This window comes from Rhinolophus hipposideros (assembly GCF_964194185.1).
Source record: "Rhinolophus hipposideros genome assembly, chromosome: 12".
Lineage (NCBI taxonomy): Eukaryota > Metazoa > Chordata > Mammalia > Chiroptera > Rhinolophidae > Rhinolophus > Rhinolophus hipposideros.
The window spans coordinates 45,485,377-45,507,039 of record NC_138058.1 but is presented as its reverse complement, the minus strand read 5'-3'; the positions used below and the strand labels follow the sequence as shown (position 1 = coordinate 45,507,039).

At 45.6% G+C, this 21,663-nt stretch overlaps 1 protein-coding gene across 1 annotated transcript in view; it reads left to right on the top strand.

Annotated features, from left to right (window-relative positions):
• Positions 1-21,663, top strand: part of EPAS1 (endothelial PAS domain protein 1) — an 84,196-nt gene that overhangs the window by 44,975 nt on the left and 17,558 nt on the right. Inside the window, exons 2-6 of the mRNA XM_081068703.1 lie at positions 1,226-1,416; positions 8,266-8,417; positions 8,810-8,894; positions 12,374-12,492; positions 12,585-12,790. Coding sequence (XP_080924829.1) covers positions 1,226-1,416; positions 8,266-8,417; positions 8,810-8,894; positions 12,374-12,492; positions 12,585-12,790 — 753 coding nt within the window. The remainder of the gene's footprint in view (positions 1-1,225; positions 1,417-8,265; positions 8,418-8,809; positions 8,895-12,373; positions 12,493-12,584; positions 12,791-21,663) is intronic.

Genomic DNA, 21,663 nt, shown 5'->3' with positions numbered 1-21,663 from the left:
AGATGTTCTATTTTTTAAAAGGAAGCAAACCAGTGCCTCTACCCCAAAACTTGAAGGGTTTGAAAGGCATGTCAGCATTCCATGAACCCCCAAATATTGATTATCTGTCTAGATAACAGGCTCCAAAGTCAAACAAAAGGAGCAGCAGCCCCTAGTTTGGAAACCTCAGAGGGAGGACAGAGGGAGCCGCGACTGATTGGATAAGGCTCTGAGAGCCGTGCACGGCATTGGACAGGGTGAAAAAAAACAAAACGAAAACAACTCATTTAATATCTGTACAGTACAGGTTATTTATAGAAATATAAGAAAATACAGATAAAGGTGAAGAAATAAACTCCCCCTAACCTCACCATCCTGAAACTGTTAACATTTTTGTTTAGAGAGAAGAGAGCTACCCATGGCTAAGAGCCTGAATTCTGGGGCCCACCTGACCCACTTCCCCATTTACCTGCCAAGAGGCTGCAGGTAGATTAGCCCCTGTGAACCTATTTCCTCGTCTATAAATTAGGAATAATAATAATAATAACTTCGAACGGTAGTGTAAGAATTAAAGAAGCTAAAGTAACAGGCTAGTAACCTAGGCTGGCAGGATTAGAAAGAAAACGTGTGTGTGCTCACTCCTCTGTAACCTTTGCTAGGTGTGCACTTGGGGTCACCCGCGTAACGGATTGGTGGACTGTTCTTTTTGGGCTCTCATGGCATTTTCGATTTTTACCATGGAAATCACTCCAATACAAAATGGGATCTAAGATTCAGTACTGGACTTAATTTTTCCTTAGTGCCTTTTATCTAGAAAGAGGACCTTGAACCAGGTTTCATCTTGTGTTCCAGAGCCTTTGACACAGCCGCTTGGGTCACTGGCCATAGTTCTTCACACTTGCCTTCCCATCACCGCATCTTCACCTCAGTGCCCAGATAACCCAGGGCCAGGTCCACGGCGTTGGCCAGTGGATGAATTTAATTGTCAAGTCTGCCTAAGCCCGTGAAGCCCTGTCCTGGACCCCGTGGGCCTACAGGAAGAGGAAGGTGGTTAAGAAGACAGAAACATGCAACTGACCATAGAAAGCAGGCGGTGTGTGGCTCCGACGACGGGCGTGAGCCCAGAGAGGTTCCATGGGACAGTTTGGCTGTACCGTGGTTTGGGGGGCCCTGGGCATGTCTTGGTCAGGGATGTGATAGGATGACAGTGATGTTTCAGGGACTAACCTCTTCTCTCTCAATTTAGGAGCAGCTCCGAGAGAAGGAAGGAGAAGTCCCGGGATGCGGCAAGGTGCAGGCGAAGCAAGGAGACGGAGGTCTTCTATGAGCTGGCCCACGAGCTGCCCCTGCCTCACAGCGTGAGCTCCCACCTGGACAAAGCCTCCATCATGCGGCTGGCTATCAGCTTCCTGCGAACACACAAGCTGCTGTCCTCAGGTGAGGCTGGGAGGCTCCCCCAGGCTGGCCCTGCTAGCAGCCTTGCCAGTGTGTCCCTCCACACAGGAGGATCTGTGCTGCGAGAGTTAGAAGGCCACTGGGAAGGTCTCCCCGCTCAGCAGTCCCCACTCTGCAAAACTTCCGCCCACTGAAACACTGTCAACACTGTCATCGATGCTTTATTCCTTCATGTTGCACATCTCCTTCCCAGCAATGACCTTTATAATGAATACAGCCATGGGACGAAGGGCGAGGACAGGACCAGGGAAGCACGAGGGTACCTAGAAGCTGAAGAGGAGAGAGAGGAGAACAAGAGCAGCTTTTGCTGGCCTCCAGTAGCCTTTCCATCTGGCTGTCAGACCCACACTCCACTCTAGATTGACTCCCTAAAAGTGTTTGAGTACTTCTCTGTGAGCTACCTTCTCCAAAAGGGCAGACGTGTGCCCGTATGATCTTTGCCTTCTTACTAGCCAGTATTCCTGGCAAATTATTTGGTGCCTCTGCTCTTGGTGTCCTCATCTATAAAAAGGGGTTAAAAGTACTTACTGTACAGGGTGGTTGTGCAAATTAACCGAGATGATGTCTGACACACCGCACTTATTCACACTGGTGGGTCTTTGACGAGTAACAACCTCCACACCGAGTCAACTCATTCTCACCCTCCCTGGTATCTCGGCAAGTCTCAAGTTCACAAAAGTTTTTCTGTTGTTTTTTTTTTTTTTCCTCGGAGTTTACATTCTTCAAAAAAACCATTTCCTGTTAGTCCTGGCCAGAAAGAGGTGGCCTGAATTTTCCAGTGTTGGATGCTGTGTGACAGTCCTGTTTAATCTGTCAGTTTTGGAAGGAAATTGGGCAGTGGGTAGTGTCCCTCTCCACTGGTTGTGGTGCTCCAGGTGGGTCGCATCCGAGATAGTGAGTGTGAGGGAGGCAGGTAGGGGAAGGTTCTTTTGCGGTTGGTTTGTAGTTTTTGTGAGTGAACCCGGTGCCTTGGAGCTGGGTGGATTCTGCCATCCTGTTATGAAGTGGCTATTCTGGGAAAGAAACCCTGAGCAGAGGGAATCCAGTGTGAGGCTGGGAGGCCAGACCGGCATGTGCTATTCTGGGCCCTGGAGCACAGGAAGGATATGGGGGAAAGACTTTCAGAAAATAGGATGACAGCTCAGTGAGTCCAAGGGTTGGAGGGCTAACCCTGTAGTGCAAGTCTAAAGAGGCTTGGAAAGGAGCAGACAGGATGGGGAGAACCAAGGGCAAAGGCGTGCTCTATAAATACTTTCAAAGAAATAAAGCAAAGCAGCAGCAGATTTGTCATCCTACATGCTATCGAAAGAGGGAACAACGGGCTGAAGCATGAGAAAAGCCTGGAGATGCCATCTCAGGGTACATGTGTACCTCTTTCTTTTAAAGAGGCTCATTTTCCTGGATAGGTGAGGGCAGTGTCTGGTAGTGTTAGAATCACCTTTATGGATACACAGAGTAAGCAGTGGAGGATATAGGGACTAGATGAAGACCCCTTCCCCACACCCAGAAACTTCCTTGCTGTGGTACTTACAATTTAACTCTTAAACATGAATTCCTTTGGGTTAATCACTTCCTTCCATCACCACCCGTATTCCTCCACTAAAAGAGAGCCCGAAAGAGACAATACATTAATCCTGAGATGCCTCTCTGATTGAATTTGGACTTGCAGAATATTTCACAGATGATGAAAAGTGAGGCACAAAAGAAAAGTTAAGGTTGCCCAAAGTCTCATATTTAGCACGTGGTGAATGCGCACCAGGAACTCAAGTCCTTTTGAATCTCAATTCGTGGGAAGGACAGACACAGGAGGGCAGGAGCAATCTGCACACGGTCAGGTGAGGATGCTGACAAGTGCCCAGCGGTGGGGAAGAGGAGGGGAAGGCAGGGCAACCAACGTTAAATGGAGATCACCTAGGGGGAGGGGAGGTGGTCCTCACACATTCAGTGAGTTGTTCCTATCCTTTCTCTTGGTGCATGGCCTGTCTTCCATGCTCTCTCACACATAAGCTAATCTTCCCTCTCAGTGATCAGAGGTTGGCTTTGAGGGAACCATGACTCGCAGGGCATGTCTGCTTGCACATATGCTGATGTGAATCCCCTGTGTGCCAGACGTGCCCGGGGAGAAAGGCCCAGAGTGGCCACAGTGAGATATCATGTATTCCCACTGAGCCGTTGCTAACTGTGGACACAAACTGTCCACCCGCTGGCTGGACTCAGCCCCAGACCAACCAGCGTCCTCTGCATGGCAGCTCCGGTCCTCTCTATCCCAGGGAAAGAAATGACAGAGAAGGATAAAAAGTGTCTACATTTGACCATCTGGTCCTAATGTCCTTGGAGAGCAGTTCTCATAAAACAAGCAGCGCCCCGGGGGAGGAGGAGATAGATGGCATTCAATATCCCCTGCTCTACCCTCTCTTCCAATTGTTAAAATTGTCTTCAGGAATTGCAGGGGAGACAGGACCTTTTTCTTTTCTAATCATATTTTGCTTTTCCAACACATACGAAAAGGAGTACAAGAATTGTGGGCAGATAGTTCCTGTGTTGGAACCTCGGTCTAGCTGTCTTCTTTCTCTGCCACCTTGTGAAAATCTCTACTGTCCTTGAGCTTGACTTGCCTCATCTCCCCGAAGGGGGTCACAGCACTTACTCTGGGATGCTGTATGAGGATTGAGACAATGGACATGAAGGCCCTTATCTAACGCTTGCCTGCCACATACTAAGCTCTCGACAAGTTATAGCTTAGACATCAAAATTATTATGAACGAGTAAATTGATTTACACTAAGTATATATAAATAACATACATAATAAGTATACTATCTTCTGCAAGCTTTTCCAAGTCAAAACAGACTCATTATTGAAACATTTCTAACAAAGGTGAGCACTGATGTTGGCTCATTTTACAATAGGAAATAGCTGGTTGCATACCTCAAAGTTCAAAAGGCTAAAAAAGACCAGGTTTTGCTTTAGAAAAGTTTCTTCTTTACTTAGTAACACGTTTCCCTTTGATTTTCACAGTAGGCTGTTCTGTGTGGGAATGTTGGAGAGGAAACCTCAACGCTAAGAAATTCAGGCTAGGAGTCTGGGCTGCGGATTGAGATTCATATCACAGGAAGCAAACTGAAACAATAGCTTTATGATATTAGCTTCCACACTGGGCCGAGAACAGAACACACTCTGACGGGAACATCTGTGGAAATACCACTTGATTATCTTAAATCCTCTTTCAAGATGAGTCCCACAAATCAAGACCAAATGAGCGTCACTTCTGCATTCGAAGGGCGTTAAAACAAACAGCAGTAAATATGCAAAATTGGCTTTTCACCATAAAACAGATTTTTTTACTTCCCCCCACTCACATGCAGTGAAATGAAATTCATTTTATACAAGAGCTAGAGATTAATGTGAAGCCAGTTTCCTAAAGAGAAATGTCAGGTTTATTATTGATACGTTGGCATTTGCTTAGTGAAGATATTAGTCTTAATAAGAGATTATGGTTTCCTGCTCTCTAGACTACGAAGGGGAAGATATTAAAATGTGGGACAAATGATTTTAAAATGTCTACCATGACTTTTTCAGGCAGAGAAAGTGGAACCAAACGGGGAAAACTGTGGAGGCAGATAATAGTTTTTGATGCCTTTTTCAGTGCCACTTTCAGACTGCCTTTCCTAAATTTTCACCCCCCACTGTTTTTACTGTCCCACCCCTTGGCCCACCCAACCTCCACACCAAGGCTTTTTTCTATCCTGTTGGGAGAGGAGCTGATAAACTGATTTGTGCTGGGATGTGAATGGCTAAGAGCTGCTAATGTATAATCTCTTCTCGAGATACTGACCCTGTTCAGATTATTCTCTTAGCTTAAACCAAAGAATGATCTTGTCAATCAGTAGGTATTTGCTAACCTCAACCCTGTGCTACAGTTTACGAAGGTTAATATAGAGAAGTAAGATAGGATAGGAAGTTATGTCAAGAACAAAGGAATGAATCTCTAATGGTGGACTTTCAAGGCCCTTTGGATGCCTGCAACATCGGGTAAACCACAATGCTTTCTGCCAGAGATGTGAGGGAGCCCAGGCCTACTGTCTGGTAATAGTAGAGTTTAAAGGTATGGCTAATGAGCCAGTAAGTGATGCAAAAGTAATTTAGTCGTGGTTTGAGTGTCATTGGTCTTGCAATCAGTATACCCAAGAAGGGGGTGGGGAGGTGGCGGGAATCTGTGGCCCTGGGAGAGCGTGAGGGGAGGAATCGGTTTAAATGGAAAGCCCCTGTGATCAAAACTAAGTGGTGAGTGTCTGCCAGGCATATCCGAACCAGGAAGATCACAGCAGAATGGTCTTAAGAATAGTCAAAGCAACCCTGGGACTTCTCAGAATAGGAAACAAAGAGGGAAAATGTCCTTGGTTACTTCTCAGAATAGGAAACAAAGAGGGAAAATGTCCTTGGTGGAATAAAAATGCGTCCTGACCAGCAGCCGCATCATGTGACAGCCCGGTCTCAGAGACCCTGTCAGGAGCGTCTGACCTGCCACCCTGTCTGCTCACCCCAGATGCCTAGTTCCCACTGCCTAGTGGGTCCCACCCCATAGGGTGGTGCTGACTGAAGGAAATGAGCGGTGCTCCGGAAAAAGTGCTCCGAAACCTCAGCCGGAGCATATCCTGGCTGTGGGGAGTCATCAAAGCCTGTTTACAGGGCTATTTTTAGCATTAAAGAATCTTGTTGTGCTCCCTGGGCTGGGCAGGCCTCGTTCTCAGCAGAATGCCTCTGATTTGGGTGACCTGCCCCTCGCCTCTCATGTCAGACCCTGAAAGGTCCCGGGAGGCAAGCACCTGAGACTGAGAAGCCAAGGTGATTTAAAGACCCCCCATTTGGTGGCTTATTGAGCACCTACTGTGGGCTCCTCTTTATTGGGCACCAAAGATTTCTCTCCCTTGTTGTGCAAACTTACAGTGGTTTATCTTTGTCTTTACCACCAGTAGGGTCCTGGTGAAAGGATTGCTCTTGCACCCTTTGGTATCCCTGATTCTCCCTAGGACAGGACTGAGCACAGAGTAAGTGACACTTGTTCACAGATGCCTGATTCCTGCTTTGGGTTCAGCACACGGCAGACACAGTAGGAGCATAATAACTGTAGCTAATGAGTGAGTTTTCCATGTGCCTAACGCTAAGTCGGAGATTAATGATACATCAGGGAGGATGCGATGGGTAGACAAGTGCAGCCGCAGGGTGATGTGCAGGAGCGCTGGCCCCTTGTGTGAAAGTCTGCCTTCGCCCCACAGTTTTCACCCTCCGCTCCGAGCTGACAGTGAGCTAGCCGGGCTCCTTCAGAAGCCCCCAGAAGGGTAAGCAGGTGCTGCAGGAGTAAATAGTTCCACAGAGGAAAAAGGCCTGGCTGTCCCAGGGTCCCTGGGGGCCAGCCCGCTAGCTTCCTGATCCTCCAGCCATTGTGACTTCAGTTCCAAGATGTTCTGTTTCCATTCGTGGCCCCCCGAGCGCCCCTCTCCCTCCCTCCCAGAGGTCAGCTGGCCAGCTGCAGTAGCCAATTTCGCCACCTCCTGGAAGCAAGTGTACTGGGCATGGATGGAAACCAGCTTAGCTGTGTCAGAACTGTTAAAAACAGGAAATTTTAAGCAGAACTATTTCCTCTGGGCGTAGTTAACCCAAATAAGGTTGTCTTGGGATTACTCCAGATTTTAAAGTCAGTGTTGCCACTGAGATCAAAGAAATTGAAGAGAAAAAAAAATCTTCATAGGCCAGAAATCACAGGGCTGGCCTCTGCGGTCCGGAGAAGGTGGTCACCTATCTGGTGTGATTTAAATGGTGCTGAAAACCTCTCCTCACTCATCCTCCAGATAGGTCACCACCTGCCAAAATAGGCTGATTTTCCCAGTATTGGGGTCATTTCTAGGACCTTGAATTACAGTGGTTCTTCTCCGTCTGCGGTCCTAGGGCCAGTAGCGCTGACATCAATGCTAGGAACGTGTTGAAAATGCACATTCTCAGCCCCCAGTTGAGCCCTCCCTAGTTAGGACCTCTGCAGATGAGCCGATCCCAGGCCAGCTTCCTGAGTGTGTGACTTACACAGACCTACAAGGTGCCACACTTAGAAGGGCCCTTGGCCTGGTTTCATTTTTCAACAAGAGGTCCCACATTTTTACTTTGCACCGAGCCCCGAGAATTATACAGCAGTCCTGGGCCCAGAAATCCTTGTCTTAGCAAGCCCTCCACGTGATTCTGGTGCACGCTGAAAGCACTGAGTTTTAAATCATCGTCTCTCCTAAAGCCTCTGTTTAAGTGTAGATGTTAAGTGAGAGCCCTAACATTGTCAGAGGCGTCACCCACACCTGGGCTTCAGCTCATTATCATCAGCTCAGCTGACTAGTTAGTTGGCAGTCACCCTAAACAGGGATCAAGGGTGGGTGTGTGGTATAAGGACATTCCGAGAGGGTCTCCCCTCCCACAGGCTGGCCACCGGAGCCAGGGTGTGAAGAGGAAAGAATTTCCCTCCTTTTGTTCCAACATTTCAGCAAAACAGAGGGAAAGCCTGAGGACACTAGTCTGTACAGCCCATGTCTTGGGCTGGCCTGTCGCGCGGCCTGGGCCTGCTCTATTCCTCTGCAGATCTCATCTGTGACTCTGGCACCTTTACTCATCCTGTGAGCTCACCCCATGCCCACTGCTTGGGCATGTGGCAGACTCTTCGATGGTTGGCAGTGTGCATTTCCAGAAAAGTGCACTTGATGCCTTTGCACCATCCCTGGCAGATATCCGCCTATGCCAGTCACCTGTGTTAGCGCCACATTCGTACCAGCCGTCCAACCCCCTCTCTTTCCAGTTTGCTCTGAGAATGAGTCTGAAGCCGAGGCTGACCAGCAGATGGACACCCTGTACCTGAAAGCCTTGGAGGGTTTCCTTGCCGTGGTGACTCAGGATGGCGACATGATCTTTCTGTCGGAAAACATCAGCAAGTTCATGGGACTCACACAGGTGGCACCCTCCTCTGGCTCTTTCCGAAAGGGAAACTGTTCCCGTTTGGGGCTAGAAATTAGTGGAAGACTCTGGTAACATACCTCCTGACCTCTCCCTGCACGTACCCACCCGGCCCCCTCTCTGATCTCAGGCCACAAGCCTCAGGGACACACGTCCACTCCCTGGCATTGAGTCTGGCATTGCCGATGGCCATCCTGATGGACAGCAATGCTGACGAGATTAATAGGCCCACCCTTGTGAATCAAGGTTCTGTCACCAACAGCGGCCCTCAGTTACATCCCTATGTCTGGGGACCCAACACTGGATTGAGAATGTGAGAAGAACTGATTCAGTCTCCTCCCTATCACCAAATCTAGGACTAATGACGCCCGACCTTGTTTTTGAAACAGGTGGAGCTAACGGGACATAGTATCTTTGACTTTACTCATCCCTGTGACCACGAGGAGATCCGTGAGAATCTGAATCTCAAAAATGGTAATGTGTTCTTGAGTTTCCTGCCTTCTTGTGCCACCTGGTAGAGCATCTGTATTCCCTTTGCACACAAATGTAGGAGAGATGGATCATGAATATCATCCAGGAAAAACTGACATCCAAAAAATAAATAAAAAAAATCCAGCAGAGCCTCTGAGATGAGACCGAGGGCCCTGAAAGGTCCGAGTACTCAGAAACATCTCCTCTGGCCCTGCATGGTGCCTGGTATCACACTATTAGGGCACTCCATGGCGTTAGGACACTGTCTCCAGGAGGTTTTATCACCAGGGAGCTCAGCACCTCTGCCAAATAATGGCACCCAAACCGGTAAACTTATCTGTACCAAAGTGTTCATGGGAACTGTTGCAGCTGTCTATTGCTACGTAACAAACCACCCAGAATGTAGTGGTCTAAGCCGTCATTTTATTACCTCTCACAATTCTGTGGGTTCTGTGAGTGGTTCTTTTGCTCCGTGTCATGTCATCTGGACTGCCATTATCTGGGGACTGGGCTAGGTGGGATGACCAACATGCTTACCCACATCTCTGGGACCTTGTGGCTAGAGGCTCAGGCCAGCTGGGATACTGGACAGCTGGACCTCTGTCTCACTCCATGGAGTCTCAGAGCCTCTCTCTCTTTGCCTGGGACCTCCAAGGTAGCCAGACTTCTTAGATGGCAGCTCAGGGTTCCCAAAAGTGGAAGCTGCTAGGCCTTCCCAAGGCTTAGTCCAGAAACTGGCACCGTATCACTCTGCCCCACTCTGTTGGTTAAAGCAAGTTACGGGCCAGCCTCAAATCAGTGTGGAAGGAACTACACAGGCCATGAATATCGGGGGAAGTGGCTCATTGGGGCCACCTTTGGAGACTAGCTACTCTGGGAGCCAAGAACTAAATTTGGTCCCCTAGTGGAGATAATAGGACAGGTAGTTTTTGACGGAAAGAAATTTAAAAGGTGTAGTGTACAGTACTCCAGCTGTGGGGGCAGCCTTAGACGCTGATGGATGGGAGGCCCATGCAAACAGAAAACACTGTGCAATGACAACTGAAGTTGCTGCTTCATCTCGTGTAACTGGGGACATTCAATCAAGGAAAGGGATGAATGAGGATATTATAAGAGGACTGAGGCTTTGGGTGGCAGTGGGGCTCCGTGACTTTAACGATCCCTTCTGAACCGGAGATTCAACCACTGTCCTGGGAAGATTATGCCCATGTCTAAACATCCCCTTTAACATCCTTCACCTGTCACTGCCATGGGTGTATGCTTGGCCAACCTGAATAACAGAGGTTGTGATACTAAGCCTGCAAGGTTTGGATACTGCTACTGTACACGTCACAAAAGCAGACACTTCCTTGGCCCACTTCCACCCTTGTTACAGACCGAGCCTGCAGTCTGGGCTGGCAAAATGTAGACTTAAACTACCCTCCCACCCCAACCCACCCACTGACTTCTCATGCAGTGCCTCTTTTCTCCCCCCTGAAAGCCTCGGGCCACCTAGCTCCTAGAGTCCAGTCTGGAGAGCAACTACATGGGCTATTCAATACCTTAGCTGTGCTGCGGAGAAAGTCCTGTCTGGTTCTGCGGGGAAGGAGCTACCAGACTTTCTGAATCCCTTTCTAAAGCAGGTGCTTGAAGCCTGAAGAAACCAGAGTCTCTTATATCTTCTCTACTCCAGAAACCTTTCGGTCCTTGAGTTCTCCTTCTCAGACTGACCTTAGTCGCGGTCTGAACATGTGACCTGAAGCAAGTCACTTCATTGCTCTGTTCCTTGGAGTCTTTCTTTTCAAATTGATGGTATTGGACCAGGCAAAGTCTAGGACCTTCCAGCTCTCAAGTGCCATGATTCACAGCACGATACTACTCTATTTATCTGAGTAGAACTTTAGGTCTCCTGGTTCACGAGAACTTGGTATCAAACTCAATGAATCAGCAATCAAATCCTTATTGAAGGTGCCGGCCTGAGTGGACTCATGATCTGGAAGCAAAGGGTTAGTGTGAGCATCTGGAGGAAGATAAGGTCAGGAGGTAGATTGTGGAAGACTTTGAAGGCCAGGTGGAGGGCCTCGAACTTTATCCTATAGACAGCGGGGAGCGATTGAAGGGTTTTGAGCAGGAGTGGAGTAATCTGATTGGAACTGTGTTTAGAAAGATTAATCGAATGGCAGAATGGCAAGAATCCAGAGGCTGGCAAGTTAGGAGGCCACAATAATAACAACCTAAGCCACAGCCACACTCATCCCCAACACCAGAGCTGGTCCAAGAGGTAGTGGGTCTAATCTCGTATGAGATTATGAGAATATCTCATGATATGCAAACCCCAACTATGAAAATTAAAATTGTAAGAAACATAAGTCTGGGAGGCATGGTTTTATGATCATGATGAAGGAATATTCTTTCTTAAAAAGAAAACAGATTCACCATTTGGTCCATTACTTAGTGGTCTCTCCTAGGGTTAAGATAGAGTCAAAGGTGACACAATCCGCTGGTCACACAGATCTTTGGGTATATGTCAATCAAATAAATCACAGCCCTCTGGAGTTTAGGTGGCCATGCCTGGAGGGAGGGGTGTGAGTATTTGAAACAAGGCTCTGGATTGTTCTGTGATGCTAGACAGGTGGTAGGCACGTACTTGGGAGGCCCAGGATGGGGACAGTGGATTAGGCAGAATTTAGACATGGACAAGGGTGCTCAGATGACATGTACTGCTTTCACCAGTTTGCTTGAAAGAAAGTGGAGAAAGTTCTGAATGGGCAAGCTACGTGGAGACTATAAGGAAGGAAGCTGTATTGTTTGTCTTGGTGATTTATTTAATTCTGGCTGAGAAAGGATATGATCCATGTTGAGTTCATCTTTGGAGTGGACTTGCTCAACAAATCCCAAGAGATTTGGACCAGAGGTGTCTCTTGAGCTTGACATATGCGTATGTCACTTTAGGGAAAAGGCTGATAGTACATTATCCTGAATGCAGCTATTGCTAGTTGAAAATAGAGCACAGGAAGGATCCAATTTCTGTGGGACACAAATGAAGAAAAGACAGTCATGTCTGAGGGACAGTTCTAATCTGAGAGGCTTGTCCCCTTGGATAATTGTGGTCTCGCCCAGACTGTCCTTTGGAAATTCCTCCTAGGAAACCTAGGCCTGCCCCAGCAGCAGTTTGCTGAGATTATGGCTAATAGTCACTCACTGCCTCGCTGCTCTGAAGGGAGCTCTGACCACGTGGCAGGTGCAGTGGACATAAAATAGCGGAATCGTCTTACTCCTCATGTGCTTATATTCCAGTTGGGGGGACAAGCTGGAGATGAGAAAGCTTTAGTCCATATGCCAAGATGCTACTCTGCATTCATGGCAGGCTACAGGTGCTAAGAGAGCAGATACTTGGGAAGTACAAACAGGGTGTTGCCCAGAAAACACTGCCACTGGGTCCCTCTTCTGAATATAAGTGAAAAACTAAATTCTGCTGATTCCCTCTGCTGTTCCCCATCCAGGCTCTGGTTTTGGGAAGAAAAGCAAAGACATGTCCACAGAGAGGGACTTCTTCATGAGGATGAAGTGCACGGTCACCAACAGAGGCCGAACTGTCAACCTCAAGTCAGCCACCTGGAAGGTAGGACAGCATCAGGTGTGGGTTGGAGCCCCCGATGTGCCCCCACCCCATGTGCTAGGCCCCACATCTGACACTCCATGGCTGTTCTTCAGGTCTTACACTGCACTGGCCAGGTGAAGGTCTACAACAACTGCCCCCCTCACAGCAGTCTTTGTGGCTACAAGGAGCCCCTGCTCTCCTGCCTCATCATCATGTGTGAGCCCATCCAGCACCCGTCCCACATGGACATCCCCCTGGACAGCAAGACCTTCCTGAGCCGCCACAGTATGGACATGAAGTTCACCTACTGCGATGACAGGTAGGGGCCTGGGAGGGAGACAGTGGTTGTGCCTGTGGGTATGGGTGTGGGTCTGGGGCATAAATGTGGTATTGCGGGGTGCAAGTTTGTGGGCCTGTGTCACTGTTTCATTCCATCTGTGCAGCTAAGGGGTTCTGAATATCATATTTGGTGGTTCCCCACTGAGGCAGCCACACAGTCTGACTGCAGAGTTGTTCTCGTGTGAGACTCTGTTGTCATTTTTGATCACTGGGGTGTGTACATATTCTCCACATATGTGTCAGACTCCTGAGGAAATTTCCAGGCCAGTCCGCATCCCCAGGAGATGACTGTCAAGAGAGTTCCATCAGCATTCCCAATTCAGAGGCCAACCAAGCCCCTGGCTTCTGACTTCCACGTGTTCTCACGTCCATGCGTTGTCTGCCATTACTGCCCTCAATCTTTGCTGCTCCTGTGTCATCTCCATTCTGGCCGCTGCCCAGGCTCGTTTTGAAGGCATGTTGCTGAAGGAAGCTAGGCCAGACTCTAACCCTCAGCGCTGAGCCCAAGTGGAAATTCTCTTAGGGGAGAGTGGAGTGGTTAAGAGCATTGACTCTGGGACAAGACGGCCTAGGTTCAAATCCAATAGGAAATGTTCTGTGTAAGTATGCTCACCCTCAATGGTTTCTTTCTTAAAAGTTGTCAAAAGAGCACCTAAAACATGGCATGTGTAAGCCATGTCGGCTCGAGTTCTTAGGTTGAGGTGAGGTCAACATAGGCCTGGCTGAAGTGAATGCCACTGTGACTTGCTGATCAGTGTATCCCCAGACATGCCCGTCAGGGCAGAGATCTCTCAACCTGGCCTCAGCTTTCTGCAGTAGCCAGAGTCGCCGTTTTTTTCCAGTGGCACAGTATTTGCGGTAACTCTTTGCTACTCAACTACTCCCCTTTCCCCTTCTAGGGTTTCTCAAAAAACCCTGAAGTCTCAGCTTCCCCTTATGAAAGTGGAGATGATAATACTTTTTCAACCTGTTTCACAGGATCATTGTCAAATGAGATCATGGCTATAAAAGCACTTTGAAAAACATGAACACCACAACTGATGTGAAGCTTTTGCTTATGTCTTACTCCCTGTCCTTGCCCTCCCCCGAAGTAAGTCTCCCCACTAAACCCAAGAGGCCAAGATCACTTCTGGAGGCATGTAGTGGCTTGGGGCCTGCAAAAAGAGACCACCAGGAAGAAACTGCCTTGCCTTCCTAGCCAGCCACCAGACCCCTCAGCCTTCCCTAGGCCTACCCACCTTTCTCTCATCCACTGGACATCCCTGGGGTATCTGGGTTTCTTCATGGGTGGGGCCTAACTTTCCAGGCTAGGCTGAGTTTCCCTCCCCTGATTCTAGACTGACCTGATGTTGGCTGGTGCCTCTTCTTAGAATTGGCCACCACTGCTGACACAATTTAAGAAATTTTGTAAAAGTGCCCTTGTATCATTCCTGTTTCCCAGTTCTAACCACCATAGTGCCAGCACTCAAGGCCGTTGGAGGTAGTGAGTGGTTATATAAGTAGAATTAAGTGCTTTAACCTCATAGGGAGAAAATGTCACATATGAAGCCCTTTGTCCTGGAACTGACACAGTCACCATTAATTACAGCCGTTAGTACTGTTATTATTGTATTGATGATGATGATTAGAGAGAAGATTGCTCCAAAGGCGGACACCAGAGAAATCCATGTTGTATGTAAGGTTATTTATCAGATGCAGTCTTTGTATTCAAATGAACATTCTGGGCAGAAGACAGTTTTGTAAGGTGTATCCCTCTGCGTAATCTTCCAAGATGACAAGGGAAATACCTCTGCAAAGCCCATGTGTCTCTTCTCTGGCTTCCAGGTTAGCTGGTGCTCCCAACTGTTAGCCATATAGCCTGGCAGCAGCTCTTGTGCTATGAATGATGAAAGCTGCGTGTAGCCCCAGTGAGTGAAATTCATCCCTAAAGTGACCCCACAGCACTGAAAAAACCCTGCTGGGATCCTAGAAAATAACTTGTCATTCCCTAGATAATGTAAAAGAGGGATATATATTTAAGCTTAAGACTTTGATCCCTGTTAAAGTAAAGGGGGCAAAAAACCTCTGGAAAGGGTAACTCGAAGTTATCCTTCATTCAGTATCTTATTTTGAATCAGTTTCAGGTTATTTCCTGAAAGCAACTAACCTTTGGATAAAAGAGGACGGAAAAAAAACACAAGGAATTCGGGGCCTAAGAGTCGTTGAAGAGGAAAGGGACACAGAAAGGAGAGTGACCCCACACTGAGTGTTTAGTTGGGTTCAGGGATGGTGGGCAGAGTCTATACTGGCTTGAAGGAACCTATGATTTAGGGCTTTGTGACTCAGAGTGTGGAGTCACAAAGGGGATATTGCCTGTAAGTTCGGCTAGACACATTGAACTTTCGGCAAAACCTTGCCTTTCAAGACACCTAGTTCCATGGCCCAACCTCTGAATTCAGTGGTGCTGGGGAGATGAATGCAAAGGTATTTGAATACACAGAATGCTGTGCCACGCAGAAGTTGTGTTTAACCGATTAGCAGATTAGTCCACAAGGGCACAGGCGTGGCTTAAACAGTTTATAAAGTGACTATTTTAAGTCCTTAATCCCTAAGTGTTATTTCTCGATTATTTTGATGAGAACTGGGAAGTTTTAGTTTTCGTTGTTTGTATTGGGATAGGAGAAAACATATGCATATTCTCTCTCTCTCTCTCTCTCTCTCTCTCTCTCTCTCTCTCTCTCTCTCCTTCCCTCTTTCTCTCTCTCTTCCTCTCCAACATATTCTTTTTAATACCCTTCTGAGGTCAATGTTTGAAAAACCAACACTTGTATATAATAGCTAATGGGGGAATTTCCATTTTAATAATGGAATTCACTAGATTTAATGATATCTGACACACCTTAAGGGCTATGATTTCCCACAAAGCGAATTATTTTCCCATAAGGAAAATTAGAAAAAAATCTGATGAAAGTGTAAGGCAATTCCAAAATTACTTTTGAGGCTGTTTGGTACTTTTCATTAGATGTATTGAGACCACAAACATAATCAAACAAACAAACAAAAAAAAAAAGAAAGAAAAGGATCGTGGAGAAAAGAAAGAAGGGAGAACAGACAGGAAAAGGGGAAAAGAAATATAACAGAGAGAAAAAATGACTCTAATCTTGTGTTTCACCCTCAGGTTTCCAAAATCAGCTTATCTGAAACCACCTATTATTCTGAAACTCTGAAACTGAAAGAAGGAATGCAGATGGTTCAAAATGCATTTGTCCTGCTCCTTTTAATAAAGGGTCAGAAGACCCTATTAAGCCCTGTATTAATTATCTGAAGTACAGTGAATATTTTAAAAAGCGAATTCTATAACAATTTATGTGTCAGTCATATTTGGTATATGGCTGACTGCTCCCAACAGGGAAAGTCAAATTGAGTAGCAAGGTTAAAGAAGAAGAATGTCCCAGTTACCAGTGTAATTAATAATCTCACCTCCATTTATATACTCTGTTTCCTAAAATACTGAGTAACCAATTAATAAACTGTTATTTATCCAGCATCTGCTATGTATTTAACCCTGTGCCAGAGAGTTTTACACCAAAGAAGTAAAGGAGATGATTCCTGATCACTAAGCGTTTAGAGTTTGAGACACAAGCAATTTAATGAAACCACAGTGAACAGTACGTAATAGAGCATCCCATTCACTCAAAAGGCAGACAAAGTTTGTTCCCAAATAGTTTGATTTTAAAATTGGATGATTCTTCAATTCAGATGGAGGTGCCATCTTCTGGCAAAAGATAATAACTGTGAAGGAAATCAAGCCATTAAGGAGCGCAGGACAAAAATCTGGAATTCACATAATCCCACTGTGATTTTGTCAGTTTTATGAGTCTTCCTGTATCTTAGAAACAAATTGTAAAGGCAAATTATTTGAATAGGATCTGTATTACTGAGGAGGAAAAGGCATCAAAATTGCAGTAAAAATTTTAAATTAACAAAGAAGGTCATGTAATCTTTACAGGTAGGATTTGAGAGCAACCCTGCTTTGTCATTGGATTAGGACAGCATAGGGTGTAATAATATCAGAAGTTGAATAAACTAAGATGCCTGCATTTCAAATTCTGTGGATTAAATTTATGGTGATTCTTTTTCTACAAAGAAGTTGGGAATAGCAAAGATGATAACGGGATAGTTGAGGGCTATACAGAGAATGTCAATGAAGAAAATTATAAAGAGCCATGAGTGGTAAAATAGACACACATCAAAACACCTGGAAGGCAAGAGTATTGAAGTCTGAGAAGAACATAGGCTGACGTCAGGCAAATTAGTAGTAAAAGTTTATTCTTTTATTGCATTTTGAGATGGATTTAATAAATTGTATTTTTTTACTTTTTTTAGAGTGTGGGTGGCATTTTTAAATTCAAGGTGATTTCCAAATTAATACATTCCATGTAGCTTTTTAGTTTAATATGTAGTCTGCTCTAAACATTTTTGCAGACGTGTATATTAGCCTCTCTGTACACATCTTATGCAAGAGGGTATAGTGTGTTTCTTTCAGTCCCTGAGTTAGAAGAAACTTTAAGTGCTCTCCCTGTACATCTGTCTCCTCCAAATGAGAAAGTTCTGAAATCGGCCCTAACAGTTTGAGCATACAAATGAGAAATCCTTATATAGTATCCTGTCTAATATAGTCTACTCGAAATACTCCCTGAAAGGGGTAGCCCTACAAATTCTCTTAGAAAGTTATCTCAAAGTTTAACAGCCCTCACAATTCAAAAGGTATTCCTTCTACATGGTCTGCTTCTCTCTTGCTGTGATTCATGGCAAATCTCCTCTTACTATTTCAAGGTAATAAAAGGCAGCCATGCATCTGGTGGCACACAGAGCAGGGTCAATCCAGGATTGAGCCAGGGCAACCTGCCTATGAATAAATTCACCCCACCCGTAATACATCACACTGAAGGGATGGAAATTGATTATCCATTAACTATAGAGCCGGTTGTATAGATTTCACATAACCATGTAATATTTGAGGAAAACACAAGGCTTAAGTAATGTTATTTAAAACAAACAAAATCTGGAAAAAAATATATTGCAACAGAGTTAGTGAATATATTGAAATCTGAGTTAGTGACTAGTCTGGACATTACTAAGGAAATGAAATTTCAAAGTTCCTAAGCACATATAGAAACCCAAATGAGGCGAATCAAGTGTTGCCTAGGAGAGGCCATTGCCCGAGGGTGGAAGGGAAGAAAGCAGACCCTTAACCATACCCTTAACGTGTGGTTTATTAGCAAATGCACTCTTTGGAAAACAAGCAGGTGGTTTATCCTCTTAAGTAGTTTAAATGTTGTAACCATCTTGTTTACATGAACAATTGACCTAGCGAATCCATAACTCCTGTGGGGACCAGGGTAGAAACTGCAGCCAGACCTTGTTTGACTCCAGGCAATTGTATTTGAAGTCGGAGCTTGCTGCCAGGTCCCACATGGACGGGTACGAGGCAGTGTCACTGGGAAGAAAAGCAAGCCATCTTTGGCCTCCTTGGATTTCTTCTGCATCTTGAGATGCTGGCACTGACACCGCAGCCAAGAGGATAATTTTCTTCCTAGCACTCATCCATAGGTAGTCCATGTTGAAAAGAGCCTCTGAACATTTTTAACGGTAAAGAGCAATTGAAGAGCCATGACTAAGTGTCATTTTACATTACAAAGGTGTATCTAACTCAGAAATCCAGACTCCCGTGGTCCGACCCACATATTTACTTGGGGTAATACTAATTTCAGAATTTAACAACCCTTTTTCCTCTATATTTTGTTTTCTTTTTTTCTGTCTTCCGTCTTTCTCTGTCTTCTGGTTGCCTGTATCTACAGCTCCCTTTCTAACTTTATCCTTGATCTGTTTCTTTTTCCACTTTATTATTAAAAAGGGACCTCTATTCTCATTTCTCAAATCTGGTGAGTTAAGCCCTTTGACATTTCCCTCTTCTCTAAAAAACAGAAGGGCCCTGCTGAATGGACTTTTTAAAATTTATGGGTGACCCCAAGCTGATTTTTTCCCCAGTGAGTCAGGAAACCTTAATTAGAAAGAAAAAAAATAAATAGTTTCCCTGCTGTTGATGGAGAGAGCGGGCGAAACTGTGTTATCACAGCCCAGCTCCAGAGGCTTCTGGGAAATTATCAGGGAAGGCCCTTCTGTGCTGTTGTAGCCGACCCTATAAACAAGCTGAGTTCATTAACCTCCCCACTGGCGTCTGTGTGCCTACAGATGAAGGCGAATGACCAGTAGCTTTAAGTTGGGGTTTCCTGGCTTTGTGAAGTCTGACAACTTGAATGTTCTTCAATTGTGTTCAGGGTATACGTATTTCCCAGTTTTTATAGTAGTCTGTTTAAAGGAATGAAGAAAGAGACGTTAAATATTTATTTTAGTTGACAAGATAAATGAAGGCTGCTGCTGGGAAGATAGCTGGCAATTCTGAAATGTAGGTTTGTTTGTCTACTTCCAAAACATGCCTATTGTGTGCCTTTGAATGGATGGTACATTAATTAGATTAAAAATACTTTTATTATGAGGCTGACTATAATAAACATTTGCTTTGAACATTTTAATTTAAAGATTCTAATCTTGAAAGAAAATTTAGTTTCTTCAAGGAATAGAGTCAAATCTGTCCCAATAGCCTCATTTTTGAGTCTCTAGAAAATTCTAGATCCATCTAGAAACAGAAGCAGCTTATCTGTCAAATTGGTGAGCCTGTAAATGGCCAGCTCAATGTCAGCAGAGCCTGCTGGTACAATTCTGTTTCCCAGGCTGGTCTAGAAAGGCACTGGTCCTGACAGAAAAGCTATTTGGTTGTAGGAAAGGACGGGCCAGCACTGTTCAACTGTCTCCTTATTCTCCTCCAATCTCTACTCAGTTAAGGTACCGTAGGGCACCAGCTCTGGGGTCAGGCTGACAAGGGCCATGTCCGTTGCTGATGAGTTCAGCGACATCTCTGCTCAGAGCCAAGTAAGGGGACAGATCCTCCTAGTCTGAGACGAGCTGGCTGGTGTAAATGAGCTGGTGCAAGTGAGCTTGTGGAATCTCACTGGAGAGATTTCCACTGGGCTCAATCAGCTGAGACCTACGCTTCTCAGGCCTGTTGGACTGTTCCTTGTCTGACAAAGGCTTTAAGCCCCCAAGGCTCACCCAGGCAGACAATTTGCCTCTTCTCTGCCCTTGTCAACACCAGACACACCTTTCAGAATGAAGAAAAGATGCAATGCATGCATTGAGACAGATTGAATATCATGAGGGGTTCTGCTCAGGGCTGTGTGTGTGTGCACCAGCAGGCATTGAGACAGTTCTTGGAGGAAAAGTAGAACATTGGTATCCAGATTTCTTAGCAGTGCTGGGATAGACAGTGCTGTGGATGAACCTCAGGTCCTAAGACAGAATCAGTCCAGCAACCCAAGTATTTGCTGAGCACCCATGGAAGGGAGGCCAAAGGAGAAAATGGTCCCTGAGTTCAGAAGCTGATAGCCTAGGATGTGGAGAGACAAGTACATCATTCTCTGTGATGTTGTATTCACCTGTGAGGACTTCATGAGGAGACATTGGCAGAGGAATTGGAGCGGGCTTTCGGAGAAGGTGAAGCCTTAAGCTGGCCCTGCCATAGTCAAGGCTTAGAAAACGGGAGAAGAGGAGAGGCATCAAGGGACTGTGGGGAGAGGAATCCGCCAGGCAGAGGGTACAAGACAAGCTGAGAGAGAGCTGCAAATCAAATTGTTTAGAAGATAGAGACTAGGTGCTAGGGGTACTTGGAAGTTAGGCAGAGAGTTTCTTTACTCTGATGTGGTTGGTAATAGGGAAAGCTGAGGATGTTTAAGTAGGGGAATGCCATGATGGAAATAATATTTTAGGATGATTTATTCTGATAGATGTAGGCAATCATTTGGAAGAGGAGTGAGAGTAGAGACAGGAAACCAAGGAACAACTCCTGCTTTCACTTCTGCTGTCCTCTCCGTATTATTCGTCTCCAACATAGATGAATAATGAGGCCATAGCTAAAAGTCATGCATTCTGAAATAGAGGTTAGAATGATGAGAATAGCATCACTTCTAACTTGTGATAGGCCAAATTAACAAGACAATGAGCCCATAAGAAAAATGCATGAAATAACAAAGATTATGAAAAATAATACAGAGGGAGCCAAAAAATGTATACATATTCTAAGAAAGGAAAAAGACTATATTAAAATTATGCTGATGGTAACCACTTTGAGCACCTCTTGTAATTGCAGAAGTCAAACGTAGCTTGTTATCTTTTGTTATTGGTCTATATTAGATATTACAATTTTAATGCAGTTTTTTTTTCCTTTCTTAAAATGTGTATACATCTTTTTGGCACCCTCTGTATTTAGGTGTGACATGGGATAGTGGTTAATCTTGGGCAGGGCTTGTTTATTTTAATGACTCCAGTACAGAGCAAAGGGTCCTTGGAGTGTTAGGTGATTCTTCATGGTGCTCCACATTTGCCTTTTCTCTGCCCACTTCCCATCAACAACGGACACCTTATAAGATGAAGCAAGGGACATTTGGGACAGCCAAGCCCTGTCATTTCAGAGCTTCCTGTTTACCAGAAAGTGTAATGAGGAGGCACATTTCTATAACTGTGATTTTGCATTTCTTCTCTCAGCAACTCCTGCCCTCCCTCCTGTAGGGGATGAGTAGAAGAACCCATGTAAGGCAGACTCCATGTCCAAGAGGAATCTGAGGTCACCAGGCAGGACATGAGGAGAAGCACTCAGAGGAGTGAAGCTTTAAGCACAGATGGGGTTCTCCATGTGTGGGGTTCATCCTCACTTACTCTGTGGTTCACACATAGACAAATGTCATCTCTATGCTTTTC